The sequence below is a fragment of the Macaca fascicularis genome, chromosome 5, assembly GCF_037993035.2.
Source record: "Macaca fascicularis isolate 582-1 chromosome 5, T2T-MFA8v1.1".
NCBI classification, from domain to species: domain Eukaryota; kingdom Metazoa; phylum Chordata; class Mammalia; order Primates; family Cercopithecidae; genus Macaca; species Macaca fascicularis.
The window spans coordinates 5,423,002-5,439,684 of NC_088379.1; the positions used below are offsets into that span (position 1 = coordinate 5,423,002).

Sequence of the window (16,683 nt, forward strand, 5' to 3'; positions counted from 1 at the left end):
CTGCCTGCATCTTGGGGGCGCTGTCCCCAGCCTGCCAGCCCCGTGTGCACTGTGGGGAGCTCATGCCTGCATAGCTGTTTGCTGACTTCCTTGCGTCCTGGGTGTTTATCTCCTGCTCCTCTGCTAAGCCACTCACAGCTCGTGGGCACACACCTGCCTCGCTCACCTGAGGCCCCAGTGGTAGCCCAGAATCCATGGCAAGGCCCATTTGCTGACTGAATGATCACGTTTGACTCTAGGGCAGGGGCTGGTAAATGCGCTCTGTAAAGGGCCAGGAAGTAAATATTTTCAGCCACGGGGGCCGTGTAGTCTCTGTAGCAACCACTCACCGTGGCCTTGGGAGCAGGAAGGCAGCCAGAGACAGTGGTACACAGAGATGGTGTGCCATACACCCTGGAGCAGGTGTCAGCAAACCACGGGCTGTCGCCTGGGTTTGTAAGTGGAGCTTCACTGGCACACAGCTGTGGTAAGAAGCCATCACCTTTCCTATTCAGAAAGGACTTTTTAAAGAAAGTGTTCATCCCCTAGAACATAAGCTTCATGAGGGCAAGGAGTCTTTACTAAGCTTGTGGAGCAGTGCCTGCATGCAGTATGTGTTCAATAAATACCTGCAGCTGCAGCCATTGGTTGTACTTCTTTTTCTGTCTGGGCCTCAGTGAGAGAGGCTGGAAGCAGCTGTGGCCTTTCATGGAGCCAGGCACTGTGTTGTGTTTGTTGAATGTGACCTCACTTCACACTCACACACACACACACACGAACACATACACACACGTACACACACACATGCATGTACACATTCACAAACACACCCATAAGATGGCAATTTTCCCTTTTGACAAATGAACCTTTTGACAAATGAACTTTGACAAATGAAGCTCAGAGAGGTTAGGTAAGTTACTCAAGGTAACACAGCACTCCCTTATGTCAGCAATTCCCATCTCACAGACTTGAGCTCACAGGACTGTACCAGGGGCTGAGGAGTCACCCCTGCCTTCAAGAAGGATGGCCGGTCACCTCCAGCCCTTTCTCTGTGTCATCTGAGTGACTCAGGCCAGGCACCCTTCTATCTCATGGCTCAATTTACCCATCTGCACTGTTCATACCCACAGTCAATATGTGCATAAAAAGTGAGTCATCACCATGGGTTCCTGTGAGCAAGGCAATAAAGCCTCCACATTAACGGATGGCATTATCATTGTCATCATTGCCTCATGCGCTTGCGTTTATGACACCTGCCCTGGAGCTTTATGAAGCCTTTCCAACTCACTCTCCTGGGAGGCGCTTTTACTAACTGCCATCAATTGCCGCAGAAATAGGACATTTCTGCTTAATAAAAGACAAACACCAGCAAATAAACAAGAAAACACACATCCGGGACAGCCCAGTCACTGCAGCTGAAACCTGCATGGGTACATCCTGTGGAAGGGTGAATTTCATCCCTCGACACCTCAGAAAGCAGTGGAGGTGGTAAGCGAGGACACGCCTCCTACTCTCATATAAAGATAAAAAGATAAAAAGTCAGAGCGAAGCAGGACAGGAGGGAGGGAAAGGAGCAGCTTGAGGGCCCAGGAAGGGCACACAGAAGAGCATGCCAGTGTCTCCCATGGTTTCTGGAGGTGCTTCGAGTCTGCCCTGGACTGTTAGTGGGAGTTGGACGTGATTGGTGGCACTCAACATGCTTTCATCCCTCACTCCAGGGTGCCTTGTTGCACTGCAGAGGTCTGAAAGCTACAGCCCAGCATTGCATGGACTCCCTTGCAGCTAGATTTCTGGGTCAGGTGGGTGCACTCATGCCAGGTTTGGAAGGTGAATGTGAGGCAGAGGCTTTTTCCTGCCCCACTGGGTCCTGTCTGCTGCCAGCAAGGTCACAGGACATGCTGCTATGTCCACCCTCCAGCTCTGGAGGGTGGAGAGGTGGTGGTGGTGAAGGCAGTAGCTGGACTCCACATTCCGGTGTCCAGTCGCTGGCTTTGTGGAAGTTACCAGGTGCAGGCTGTGGCAATGCCAACATCAGCTGCACCAATCACATGTTTTTGAGCTTGATAAGTCTGGGAGGTTCTGGTCCCCACGTTCCTGATAGGCAGAGGTAGAAGCTTCCTGGTGGGTCTACACTGCAGGCTTTCAGGAGGCATCCTGGGGAGGGGGGTCCAGTCTAAAAACCCCTCCCTATCTCCCAACAATTTAGAAAGCACTGATCCCTCCTGTTAAATCCCTTTTCTGCTTACATATCCAGAGGGGAGTATTGTTCCTGCCCTGAGCCCCAGCAGATGAAAATTCTCAGAGCAAAATGAACACATGCTGAGTGAGGGCTTCTCATTGCTGAGAGAATTGTTCTGTTACTCAAGAGATGCCCAATCTCCTCCCTGTTCTGAAGTCTGAGGTCAGAGTGAGCCATCAACGTGGTGTCGAAGCTTGTAGCTCTGCTGGGCAGCTCATGAACCTGCTGATATTCACAGCAGCCAATGCGAAGGCTGCACCTCTGTTCACTCCATATTAGGGCTCTCCTCACACCCACTGCCAGCACTTTCTACTATTTCTTTAATATGGATCAATGCAAACACTGCTTTACTTAAGGCTGGGGGACTGTGAGGGTTTTTCTTTTTCGTGTCATAGGTGATCATCTTTCTTGCTCTGAAGATGTATTAAAAAATAAAGATACATTCTGATCCATTCTTTAAGACCCTGTTTGAACACTCCTCCTCCAGGAAGTCTTCCCTGATTGCATACCCAAAGGTAAGTCTTCTCTGCCTTACTAAGTTTCTGAAAGGCAATCCTGGGCTCAGATCGATTTCTCACAGTGCTAGGAAGCAGAAGTGCTTGACAGGGAATAAAATTCAAGAAAATATAAAAGTGAGTTTATGCTTTTAGAAGTAAGTGCCCAGGGTTCTGCTTCAGCAAGCAGGGCTGAGGACCAAGCACAGAGGAAACAGGCTGGTCAGTTTCATGTCAGCAGCCCCCAGGAAGCTGGCATGGGAAGGGACTGCTGGGCTCTCATGTCCTACCAATCCCAAGGACCTACTGCAGTTGGCTGCGCCTTGGAAGAAATGCATACCATGCTGTCACCCAGGAAGGCTGTCTAGGCTCCAAGTAAAGCAGCCTCAGAGTGACCCAAATTATAATGAGGATAAGGGAAGCATCACAAAGTCATGGAACAGGGCACTCTGAGGGTAGGTGGATAGGTGTTTTCTGGAGGCAGGGCTGGCATCTGGGAAGGAAGAGGTAGGGAAGGAAAGGGAGGCAAGTCTTTGGCTTTGCACAAATCTGCAACCCTTAGAATGGAGCAATTGTGTCCACTCGATTGACTCTGAGCTTGGCATGTGACTTGCTTTGGCCGATGCTGTGTGAGCAGATGTGATGTTTTCCAGGTCAAAGCTGTTACGCTAAAGTTGCTCGTGTGGTTTGCTCTGCAACCCCTGGAGCCTCTGCTCCCCCATCATGAGAATAGCCTGCTCTCAGCATAAGAGTCCTATGGGGACGTGAACTCCACCAGTAACCAGGAGCCTCATATAGCCAATCCCAGCAAAGCCCAGCAGAGCCGCCGGGCAACCCACAGAGCCCCAGGAAGAAGAAATAATGCTTGTTTCTGTAAGCCATTGAGGCTTGGGGCTGTGTGTTACTCAGTATGATTGTTGCAGATACCTGCCTAACACACCAGATTTGTTGGAGTCAAGGTTGGTGTTGTTCCACCACACCACCCTACTTCTTGAGAATTAGAGCTTTGAAAAACCGCATAGCCCCTCAAAAACTAAAGCCCTGTTATCATTGTTATTAATTTACTCAAATTCCTCATTCCTTTTACAACTGCAACTAAGCCTTTTTCTTCCCCTTTTCTTTCCTTATTGTCACAGAAAAGAACCAAAGCAAATAACTGAGATTTCAGCTCCATTAATTTTTCAGGGCACCATAAATTAAAGAGCAATTGCAATGCAGTCAATTTCTGCGGGAAAATAAGTCTCCATGATTGTGCTTTAGTCTAATTACATGGAAGGCTAAGTAGCGCTATTAATACCCAGAAGCACAAGCTATTACCAAGGAAGGTGCCAGGAGCAAAGAGGCAGCCCAGGAGGCTGAGAAATGCAGGGACAACAGTCAGGGAAGACCAGACCTTGGCAAAGAGGCCAGGTCCTGTCGACAACCATGGCAAAGGAGAGCCAGGAATCTCCATTTGGAGGTCCCTGACCTGGACAGTCCCTGATGGTAGAAATTTATCATTCATTCATCTAACCAACAGTCTGCCATCCATCCATCACCCATCCGTCCACCATCCACCCATCCATTCACCATCCATCCATCCATCATCTATCCATCCACCCATCTATCTGTCCACCCATCTGTCTACCCATCCATCCATCCATCACCCATCTGTCCACCATCCACCCATCCATCCATCCATCCATCATCTATCCATCCACCCATCTATCTGTCCACCCATCCGTCTACCCATCTATCTATCACCCATCTGTCTACCATCCACCCATCCATCCACCATCCATCCATACATCCATCCATCAACTGTCTATCCACTCATCTATCTGTCCACCCATCCATCTGTCCACCCATCCATCCATCCCCATCCATCCACCCACCCACCTTTCCATCCATTCATCCCCATCCACCCATCCACCCATCCATCCATCCACTCATCCATCCATCCATCCTTCCATCATCCATTCATCCATCATCCATCCATCCATCTACCCACCATCCATCATCAATACATCCATCCATCCACCCACCATCCATCCATCCACCCATTCATCTATCCACCCATCCATCATTCATCCATCCATCCATCCATCCCCATCCACCCATCCATCCATCCATCCATCCATCCATCCATCCATCCATCCATCATCCATTTACCTATCCATCATCTACCCACCCACCCATCCATCTATCCATCTATCCATCCCCATCCATCCATTTATCCATTCATCCATCCATCCCCATCCATCCATTTATCCATCCATCCATCCATCCACCCATCATCTATACATCTATTCATCCATTCATTCATGTGTCCATCCCTCCTCACCCATCCATCCACCCACCCATCCTCGATCTGTCCATCTAACTAATATTTTCAGCCAGGCAGGCACTTTAGATTAAAATGGTGAAAAAGACCAGACACCTTCCCTGTCCTCAAGGAGCTTACCCAAGTGTATGTATTGGGTGTAGGCAATAACCAAATGATTGCACAAATATATAGTTACCTGACATGGTTTGGCTCTGTGTTCTCACCCAAATCTCATCTCAAATTGTAATCCCCACATGTGGAGGGAGGAACCTGGTGGGAGGTGATTGGATCACGGGGGCAGTTTCCCCCATGCCGTTGTTGTGTGATAATGAGTGAGTTCTCATGAGATCTGATGGTTTAAAAGTATTTTGCATTTCCCGACTTGTGCTCTCTCTCTCCTGATGCCTTGTGAAGATGACGCCTGCTTCCCCTTCGCCTCCCACCGTGATTGTAAGTTTCCTGAGGCCTCCCCATCCATGCAGAACTTTGAGTCAATTAAACCTCTTTCTTCATAAATTAATCAGTTTCAGGTAGTTCTTTAGAGCAGTGCGAAAACGGACTAATAGATACCCATTGTGATCAGTGTTGAGAAAGAGCAGCACAGGAATATGGAAGAGTGTGAAATACTGGGGCTCAAGCTGACCTGGGGTGGCACAGGGAAGGCTGCTGACTTGGGCAGCTTGTGTTTGCCTTCCAGGTCCATGATGTCTCTTTCCAACCCTTCTCTGATCCTGGGAGCTGACCTATGTAGACAGATCCTCCCTTCTCTGGCCCTGAGACTGACCTGTGTAGACAGATCCTCCCTTCTCTGGCCCTGAGACTGACCTGTGTAGACAGATCCTCCCTTCTCTGGCCCTGAGACTGACCTATGTAGACAGATCCTCCCTTCTCTGGCCCTGAGACCGACCTGTGTAGACAGATCCTCCCTTCTCTGGCCCTGAGACTGACCTATGTAGACAGATCCTCCCTTCTCTGGCCCTGAGACTGACCTGTGTAGACAGATCCTCCCTTCTCTGGCCCTGAGACTGACCTATGTAGACAGATCCTCCCTTCTCTGGCCCTGAGACCGACCTGTGTAGACAGATCCTCCCTTCTCTGGCCCTGAGACCGACCTGTGTAGACAGATCCTCCCTTCTCTGATCCTGGGAGCTGACCTGTGTAGACAGATCCTCCCTTCTCTGGCCCTGAGACCGACCTATGTAGACAGATCCTCCCTTCTCTGGCCCTGAGACTGACCTATGTAGACAGATCCTCCCTTCTCTGGCCCTGAGACTGACCTGTGTAGACAGATCCTCCCTTCTCTGGCCCTGAGACCGACCTGTGTAGACAGATCCTCCCTTCTCTGGCCCTGAGACTGACCTGTGTAGACAGATCCTCCCTTCTCTGGCCCTGAGACCGACCTGTGTAGACAGATCCTCCCTTCTCTGGCCCTGAGACCGACCTGTGTAGACAGATCCTCCCTTCTCTGGCCCTGAGACTGACCTGTGTAGACAGATCCTCCCTTCTCTGGCCCTGAGACCGACCTGTGTAGACAGATCCTCCCTTCTCTGATCCTGGGAGCTGACCTGTGTAGACAGATCCTCCCTTCTCTGGCCCTGAGACTGACCTATGTAGACAGATCCTCCCTTCTCTGGCCCTGAGACCGACCTGTGTAGACAGATCCTCCCTTCTCTGATCCTGGGAGCTGACCTGTGTAGACAGATCCTCCCTTCTCTGGCCCTGAGACTGACCTGTGTAGACAGATCCACAGCCTCTTTCCTCTAGCCTCTGATTGGATTCTGCCTGTGGGAAGCCTCAGTGCATTGGAGAGAGAGAGGCATGTGCTATTCCTCTCGTTCCCTGACTGTTCAGCCACAGTTTGGTTCAGTTGCTCTACTCAGAGCCAGGCCTCCTACTGGGACCCTTCCTGCAACTGTGGAGCCCACACCTCCTGTTGGGCAGAGGTGCTGGGTTCAGAGTGGCCTCTAAAACGTATCCACGTCCTAATCCTTAGAACCTGGGACCATTACCTCACAGGGCAGGAAGGGAGCCTGCAGATGGGATTGCTGAGGTCTCCAGATGTGAAGATCAACCCAGGCTATCTGTGTGGGCCCTAAACGAAAGCCCCTGAGTCCTTACAGAAAGCAGGGGCAGAGGAAGATTCACACACACCCACACATGTCCACATACACTCACACACTCATGCTCACACACACCCACATGTGCTCATGTACACTCACACAAACACACGCTCACATAGGCTCTCACACACCCACACACACTCACACCCTCACACACACACACGTTCACATAGGTTCTCACACCCACACATTCACACACCCCCACACACACCCTCACACACACACACGTTCACATAGGTTCTCACACCCACACACGCGCATACCCCCCCACACTCATCTACACTCACACAAACACACATGTTCCCATAGCTTCTCTCACACACAACCTCCACACACGCACACGCTGACATGCTCACAGTTTCACACTCATAAACACCCACACACTCACATACACTCTCACAATGCACATTTACGTACACACCTCCCCACATACACACTTTCACACTCACATGCACATGCGCTAACACCCACACTCACACTCACATTCACACCCACTCACACATTCTCACAAACACACCCACAAACTCACATACACTTTCATGTACACACCCACACCCTACACACACTCATACAATCACACACGCTAACTCACACCCACAATTTACACACTCAAATACACCTTCACACCCATTCTCACACTCAAACACCTCACCCACACACATACCCACACACTCACATACACGTTCACATCCACATACACTCATACATTCACACTCACAGTCTCACACCCACCCACACACTCACATGCACTCACACACATGCGTACACACACACACACACACACACAGAGTAGGCAGTGTGGAGATGGGGCAGTGGAGATTTGAAGCCTGAAGGTATGGAGATGCGGCCACAGCCAGGAGACACTGGCAGCTGCCAGCAGCTGGAAGAGGCACGGTTGGACTCCTCCCTAGAGTCCAGGTGGAACACGGCCCCACTGACACCTTGATCTTGGCCCAGCGATGCTGGTTTTGGAACGTGGGCCTCCAGAATTGTGAGAGAATTAAGTTTCTGTTGCTTAAACCACAGCCTGTGGCCATCTGTTCCCATGGCTGCAGGAAAGGAACAAAGCCTCAGAACCCAGGTGGACCCCTCCCTGCAGATGCAGCCCAGTGCTCCCCACCAGGCTGGACCCCCGCTCTCCCACTCACCCAGGGAAAAGGCCTCAGTTCCCTGCTGAGCCCCACGGACACAGCTCCCAGAGGAGGAGACGCTGATTTGGGGAAGAACAAGTCACTGCTCTTGGCGAGGGTAGAAGAGCATTCTAGACTGAGGGGAAGGCCTAGTGAGGTGTGATGAGAGTGTGGGGAATGTTCCAGAAGTAGAGAAAGGCCCTTGTGACTGGTGTGCAGAGAGGGATGGCGAGTGGTATGATCCTAATCGCCTGCTACTCACTTCCTCTCTTGAGCCTCCGAGCCCGGTGCACTGCCCACCTGACCACTTCACTCAGCTCCCACAGCACAGCCAAGTGGGCACGGTCCCCGAGGGGGCACCAAGAAGAGGGCAATGGTGGGGTCCAGCGTCCCAGCCCACAGCCCCGGGAGGCTCCTCCACAGCCAGCCCAGGGGTTCCGGGTCCGCTCCACGTGGGCACTCGCCTACAGGTGGGTCAAGCAGACCCCAGCCCCACATGCCAGGCGAGAGGCATCCATACAGCTTACCTTGCTCTCCTTTGTGTAGGCGAGCACCTTGTCCTCCTCCTTAGGGTGGAAAATCAGAGTATCCACGAAGAAGGGAATGGGCTGCTTCTGAAAGGTGGCACCTTCATCCACACTGAGGAATAGGCTCTGGTCCCGGTCACTGAGTGAGGAGCTGACAAGGATGACCTGAAACACAAAGCGGGTTATGAGGCCTGGGCCAGGTGCGCCTCTCCCCCAACATCTGAAAGGGGGTTGTGAGGCCTGGGCTGGGTGTGCCTCTCCCCTCTAACCCCTGACGCCAGGGAGGAGTGCCCAGAAATGGCGGGCCTGCCCCCAGCCCAGCCAGCTCAGCCTAACTACAGCCATTCATTCATGGAGTCTCGGGACCAGCCCCTCACCCCTGCACACCAGGGAGGAGATGCCCAGAAATGGCGGGTCCACCCCCAACCTGACCGGCTCAGCATGAATCACAGCCATTCACTCATCCGTCTATTCATTCATGGGGTGCCTGGGCCGGGTTTCTCCACACACCAGGGAGGGGTGCCCAGAAATGGTGGGTCCACTCTCAACCCAGCCAGCTCAATGCAAATCACAGCCATTCACTCATTCATTTATTCATTCATGGAGTGCCTGGGTCAAGCTTCTCCTTACACCAGGGAGGGGTGCCCAGAAATGGCGGGTCCAACCCCCAACTCAGCCGTCTCAGCCTAACTGTAGCCATACATTTAGGCATTCATTCATTCATTCACTCATTCATTCATTCATGAGTGCCTGGGCTGGGGCACCCCCACACGCCAGGGAGTGGGTGCTGCAGAAGTGGCAGGTTTCCCCCAAACCCAGCTGGTTCAGTGCTAATCATAGCCATTCATTCATTCATTCATTCATTCATTCATTCATTCATTCATTCATGGAGTGCAGGCCACTGTTCTGGGCCCTGAGGCTCCACTGTAAATGCAGGGTTCACGGCCTCTGCTGTGAATTCGAATCCATTCCTGAGAGCCAAGACAGGTGAGCACTCAAAAACCCTGTCTAAAATTCTGTTTCAGGGAAAACTGCCCCAAAGCAGGACCAGGGATGGACGGGGAGGGAGTGACTGGGTGGGGCCCACTACCTTCAGCAGAGGAGATTACTGAGCTGGGGGTCGCCGGGGAACTCAGGGGCAGGCCCGAGGGGCTGATGAAGGGAACTGAGCAGGAGGCAGACATGGGGCTGGAGCAGCAGCCAGGGGGGTTGGGTCTGCAAAGCCTCGGACAGTGGTACAGTGGGTTGTATGGTGACCCCACAAAGATCCGTCAACATCCCTACACCCAGCACCTGGGACTGTGATCTTATTTGGAAATAGAGTCTTTGGAGACGTGGCTAAGCATCTCAGGATGAAGCCATCTGGATTTAGGGTAAATCCTAAATTCAATGACTGGTGTCCTTATACGGAGAGGGTAGGTAGGGATGCAGAGAAAAGGTGACACACAGGCAGAGACGGGAGACGCACCTGGATGTCACCACGGCCATGAACTGCCGGCAGCCCGGGACGCTGGGAGAGGCATAGAGATGGGGGACGCACCTGGACGTCACCACGGCCATGAACTGCCGGCAGCCCGGGACGCTGGGAGTGGCACAGAATGAAGAGTCCTTCTGAGCCCCTAGAAGGTACGAGCCCGGCCAACACCTTGGACTCCCGGTATCCGTACTGTCAGAGGATACATTGCTGCTGCTTTCAGCCCCCTGGTTTGTGGGTCTTTGCAATGGCAACCCCAGGAAACACACATAAGAGCTCTGCCAACCGGGGATCCTGTTATTTGGGGCGGGAGGTCTCTAGGGAGGCATGATGAAGGGAGGGGTGGCCTGGTTTAGATTTTCAAAGGGGCTCACACAGGAGTGGGTCATTTAGGAGGAGATCCCCTTATCCCAGCTGGGTTTGGTGGCTTGGTCAGATTCGGGACATCGCATCTCTACATTCAGAATGACAGACACCCAGACACTCACAGGTGGCCCCGGGGCCATTTTGTTTTGCAATTAGCAGACAAGGCGGCAGACAAAACTTACCTGAGGTCACACAGCCATGGAATTTGAATCAGGTTACCCAGAGACTGAGTGTGCACCCCTCGCTCTGATCCTACAAGCACACAGTGTTCGTTTGTTCTTTCGTTTGTTCCTTCCTTCCTTTCTTCCTTCCTTCCTTCATTCATTCCCTCATTCATTCATTCATTCATTCCCTCATTCACTCATTCCCTCATTCATTCATTCATTCCCTCATTCATTCATTCATTCATTCCCTCATTCATTCATTCATTCCCTCATTCAACAAACATGTACAGTCCTGGCTTACCCAGGCACTGGGTACTGCAGGGATGGGGGTGAGGCACGGGAGCAGTTGTGGCTGTGTTGGACACGGTTCTCATCCTAACAGGGGACCCAAAGCCAGTCCCAAAGGAAGTCTCCCTTTGGAGCCAAGCGTTTGACTCCAGAGCCCTGTTCTTAGCCACACACTGCAGGGTGCGCCCATGCAGGATGGGGCGTTTAAGTTGGGCCTCACGTGGGGCTGGGTAGGACCAGCCCTGCTGAAGATGAGCACAGCTTTCCTGGGGAGGGCAGTGGGCAATGGCATGAGGCGACTATGGTGGCCTTGCCAGACCCCAGAATATCTCCAGAAGACAATTAAACTCATGGAGCCAAAATCAATAGGCTGCCTGGGGTGCCTGCCTTTAAGTGAATGAATGGTGATCCCATAGATCCTTTCTTTCCAGGGAAACCTTCATGAACTTCCCCGCTATGGTCACTAATCTCCGCTAACACAAAACCCTGCTCTCCCACCACACCAAGGGCCTGACGAAGAACGACGTGGCCTCCATGGAGAGCGATTCCTTGGATGACTTTGGTCCCCAAAATGCGGATGAAGGTGTGTGCTCAGAGCTGTGCCTCTTGGTGTGGTTTATCCGTAAGAAAAAAAAAAAAAAACAAGGAAGAACTCAGGGTAGCCTTCGATTACATAATAATGTTGGCAAAGAACAGGTAATGACTGGGGAGCTTATGTGCTCATGAAAAACAGCAGGATGCAAAATTACAAGGAAGTACGCTTACTGTACATACCACATTGACACGGTGATAACGCGGTCTGTTAGGATTCTGTTAATGACGAGTGAGTGGGTAAGTAGGTATATTTTTATCAATGGGAAATGGCCAGAAATAAGAATGGAAGGCAGCTTGGTGGGATGTAAGAATGATTGGTCTTAAGTGGTGGAGCTAGAAGGAATTTACTTTTTTACTTTGATAGAATAGTTTCAGATTTACGGAAAAGTTGCAGAGATAGCCGAGCGAGTTCCTGCTTGCTAGACAGGGACAGTGAGGCACAGGGAAGTCACACAGATGGTCAGGATAGAGCCGAGGTCAGGAGCTGAGTGTTTGACTCCAGAGCCCTGTTCTTAGCCACACCCTGCAGGATGCTTCCACACAGGATGGGGCGTTTTAGCTGAGCCTCACGGTTCCTGTCTACGCTATGCGCAGTTCCCGTTATTAACACCTTGCGTTAGCCTGGGACGTTCACCACAAGGAGGATGCCAGCATCAGCACGTTAGTGTTCTCCAAACGCCGTGCTTTGTTCAGCTTCCGCCAGTATTTCCTTTTCCTGTCCCAGGATCCCACCAGGACACCACAGTACATCTTAGGCTGGGACAGTTTGGTCGCTTTGCTTGTGTTGGGTGACCTTGTGAGCTCTGAGGAGAGCTGGCCAGGCATGCTGGAGGATGCCTCTGAACGTGGGTCTGTCTGATGATTTTCTGGGCATCAGACGGGGTTGTGGGTTCTTGGGAGGAGGGCTGCAGGGGTGAGTGAGGGACATCAGACCAAGCGCCGGCCGTCAGCAGACTTGTCACCGATGGCACTGCCCTTCCTTCCCAGCCAGGGTCCTGCATGTCAGACTCTCCCTGGTGGAGTCACTCTTCTCCTTTCTGCACTGTCCTCTTGGAAGGAAGTCACCGCGCACAGCCCACGCTTGAGGGGTGGGAGTTACCCTCCTCCTCGAAGATGGAAGAGCCACATCTATGATTTGGAATTCATTAGCATGGGAGACGTTTGTCTCTTCCCCTCCATTATTTACTCATTCAATCATTTATTTATATCACTGTGAGCTTATAAATATTTATTTTATACTTCAGTTGTAATTTCAGACTGTTCTGATATTTTGTTGCTCAAATAGCTCCAGCTCTGGCCTCAGGGAACCCTTTCAGCTGGGCCTTGTGTCTCTATGACAGGCCCTCATCATCCTTCTCCCTCCCAAGGTTCTTCTTGTTTTTTTTTTTTTTTTTTTTTGAGACAGAGTCTTGCTCTGTTGCCCAGGCTGGAGTGCAGCGGCACGATCTTGGCTCACCATAACCTCTGCCTCCCAGGTTCAAGCGATTCTTTTGCCTCAGCCTCCTGAGTAGCAGGAATTACAGGTGCCCGCCACCACACCTGGCTAATTTTTGTATTTTTAGTACAGATGGGGTTTCACCATGTCGGCCAGGCTGGTCAAGAACTCCTGACCTCAGGTGATCCACCCACCTTGGCTTCCCAAAGTGCTGGGATTAAGGCGTGAGCCACAGTGCCTGGCCTGCCCCTCCCGAAGTTCTGCACACACTGCACGTGGATTCCCCAGATAACCAGGAAAAAGGAAGGAAGTCTTGGCTCAGGACCTCTTGGCTCATTCATCATGCTTTCAACGTTGACCCACACGTCTGTGCCATTTGGCCAGGGAAGCCCAAATTCCCCTCATTAAAGCGCTTTTTCCATGATACAGTTCTTCAAATGTTCTTACAAGGCAACTATGTGTCCACCATCCTCACTGGCCTGTGTGCCATTTTTGTACCTCGAGCAAAACAGAACTGACACGGAGCTGGCTGTTAATCCCACCCGATGGACACATGAAGGAGTGCATGCAGGAATGAGCGAATGAGCAATGCCGTCTCAGTCTGCGACCCCTAAGGGAATTGTGTGTTTGCTTTTCGCCTCTGGGAGGAAAACAGCCCTTATGAACATTTAAGTAGCCTGGAGAGCAAATCTCATAGAAAAAAGCTCATCCCCTTATTCATCTTTGACACTCAAAGCTTTGCACATGAATGAAGGCTCATTCATTCATTCATTCTTCCACATTGCAAGACCACATGGTTCAAGCAAGAATTCAGGTAAACATGGGGCTCTGTGGGAGCACAGAAGAAGGAAAATGGCACCCAGGTGTTGGGCAGGTACAAAGGCAGGTAGGAGGACTTCCTGGAGGTGGTGACACCCAGATGAGCCCTGAAAAATAGACGGAAATTTGACTGGTAGACCTGGGGGATGGGGCTTCAGGCAGAGAGGACAGCACGACCCCAAAGGCAAGTAGATGGGGGTCCCTGCCCTGCCTCTCCTCCAGCCTCACCTCCCACCATTCAGGCTCCTGGCATCAGCCACGGCAAACTCCTTGTGTGTCTCCAGTTAGTGGAGGCCATTTACATCCTGACAACCACTTGTGTGTGTACTGTTCCCTCTGCGTGGAATGCACAGTGGGACCAAGACACCCCCATCCCTCCCACTGGTGACTCAGAACCAAACCTTCACTTTCAAAATGACACAAAATCCATGTGCGATCACATCAAAATAGCTTCTTTCAGATTTTCTGAGTACAAAATTCTGAACAACGTCAACCAACCCAAATGCCTCTTGTTTACACACGTGAGCCTGTTTTGATGATAAGATGCCCTTCCCCTTGTTATCTGCTTGTCGAGCACCCTGTTCTGCAAGACTCATTTCAAAGCTCGCCTCTTCCGGGAAGCCCTCTATGATAGGGAGTTCTTCCACTCCTTCCTCTGCCCCCTCCAGCATCTTGTGCATACACAGGCCTGGTGACCCTGGTGTCCTCTTGGTGGGTCTGCTTCTGCGGCCAGCCTCCCAGCCTGGCAGTGCTCATGTCTTCAGCACTGCCACTCCCCCCAGCACTGTGATCCCAATGAGTGGGCATTGGCATCATTCACACACAGCCAGGGGGGCTCTGGGTACAGGGCTTGCTTCTCCATCACAGCCCCTTTCTGCACAGTCCACACCCTCCATTAGGCCCAGGGCTCTCACAGAGGCGAGCCGAGAAAAAGCCCGAGGAAGTGATTCCAACCTGGGGCCCGGCAATCTGGGCCGGGGTTATTTTTGGTGCGGAGTTGGGAGAGTGAGCCAGGAAAGAAGCGGGAGAGGAAGGTGCTGACAGGAAAGGATTATTGGAGCAAAGAAAACAAATCAATTAGCATCGTGCCAGGCGGAGCTGGCAGTGGTTCCTCCAAATCGGGAACCAGCCTCTATTTTAAATGGTGTATTTTTACCACTTACTATTCTGGGGGAGACATATGGTACCTGCACTGGGTTCTGGGGGCCCAGGAGGCTGGTTTTTTGAAATTAGAGGCGACATTCTAAAACATGGTAAAGAGAAATGCTTGACAGATTCATATGACTAACGGCCAGTTATTCGAAGACTAATTCTAAGAAATAGGTGCACAGCTTACGGGGCCCAGCACATGGTCGGGGGCAGACACAGGGCCAGGCGAGTCCCTTATTTTATTAAATATTCACAGCATACCAGCTAGGTAGGTGCGATTATACCCATTTCTCAGGTGGGAAAACTGAGGCCAGAGAGCCTGTGTGCCCAGTAGGAGATCGCACAGACCGCTTTTTCTCCCGATGTCTGTGTCACCTCTACAAGCACCTCGGCCAATGGTATCCTTGCACCTGCCCAGAAGGCAGCTGGCCAACACGGGGGTCCTGATGCAACAGGCTTGGAAGAGTCTAGAGAGATCCCTCCTACCCTCAAAGACTGGAAGTGGCTTCCAGAAGTCTGCAGCGGCAGGTCCGTCCAGGGCTTTCGCGATGGATTTCTGACCCTGTGAAGAGGGAAGTGGGTGGGGGCTGGGAGGGAGGGACTCCCATTCCTTCTTCCCTCTTGGCCCCTTGGCCCATTCTGGAGGGGACTGACTGACTCACTCAGTCCATATGTGCGGAACCCTGGGCTAGGAGCTGAACCCCATGGGATTCCTGGCCCCCCGGGGGGATCACAGCAGACAGAAACATCACCGAGTAGGTCTGAGAGGTGTACTAATCAGGGCAGCCCCGAGCAGAGAGGGCCCCTCACCCAGGCTGGGCCAAAGTGGAGGAGAGGCTGTCCATCAGGAGCGTTTCTGCAGATGAGACACAGCTCACACAGGGTGGGCCAGAGTCGACACTGTGCAAAAAGATGCCCCAGAGAGACCAAGGGCAGACACTGGGAGACGCTGAGCTGGCCCTCCCATCCCCTCCCTGCCTGGCCAGGGGGTCCGCCTGAAGCCGAGGCCTGGACGCCCTTCTCTGGCTCTTCATAACGAGTCCACACCTCCCTGCCTCCCTGACCTGCATCCCACCTGGTCTCCTGCTTGGACCTGCTTGTCAGAAGCACCCCTGTGACTGAGCCCTGCAGGAGCCAGCGGTGACTCTGCCCCGGCCCGCAGGACGCTGCCAAGTTCCCTTCCCTGGTCTGCGTTATCTTCCTCCAGCAGGGCTCCAACCCATCTCCTCCAAAAGGTGGTGCCAATGTCCCAGTCTGCCTGGCAGCTAAGCTCATCATATCCTAACTCTCAACTCTCCAAGTTAAAAAAAAAAAAAAAAGGAAAACAAATAGCATCCAGAAACTACTTCTCACCTCTGCTAGGGCTCTGGCTCACACTCGCCTCTGCAGAACTCTGGTTTCCATTCACAAATCTCTGTCCCAGGGAGTATGCTTTTAATCTGCCCTTTACCAAGTTTAGCCCTAAGGATTGGTGTCATTTGGGTTTGCCTTTCTATTTAAAACCCAATTGCCCAGTCTACTTCTGGCCAGACAGATGCGCCCAGCTCAGGGTACACACAACTTGGCTTTGATGCTGAGAGAGGCAAACAGTGGAGGCGAA

The 16,683-nt window shown here is 51.9% G+C and overlaps 1 protein-coding gene across 8 annotated transcripts in view; it reads right to left on the minus strand.

Moving 5' to 3' along the window:
- Positions 1–16,683, minus strand: part of SORCS2 (sortilin related VPS10 domain containing receptor 2) — a 572,125-nt gene that overhangs the window by 98,611 nt on the left and 456,831 nt on the right. For all 8 annotated transcript variants that reach the window (XM_045392082.2, XM_045392079.2, XM_045392080.2 and 5 more), the window contains one exon: positions 8,795–8,959. In XM_045392082.2, the coding sequence (XP_045248017.2) occupies positions 8,795–8,959 (165 nt within the window). The remainder of the gene's footprint in view (positions 1–8,794; positions 8,960–16,683) is intronic.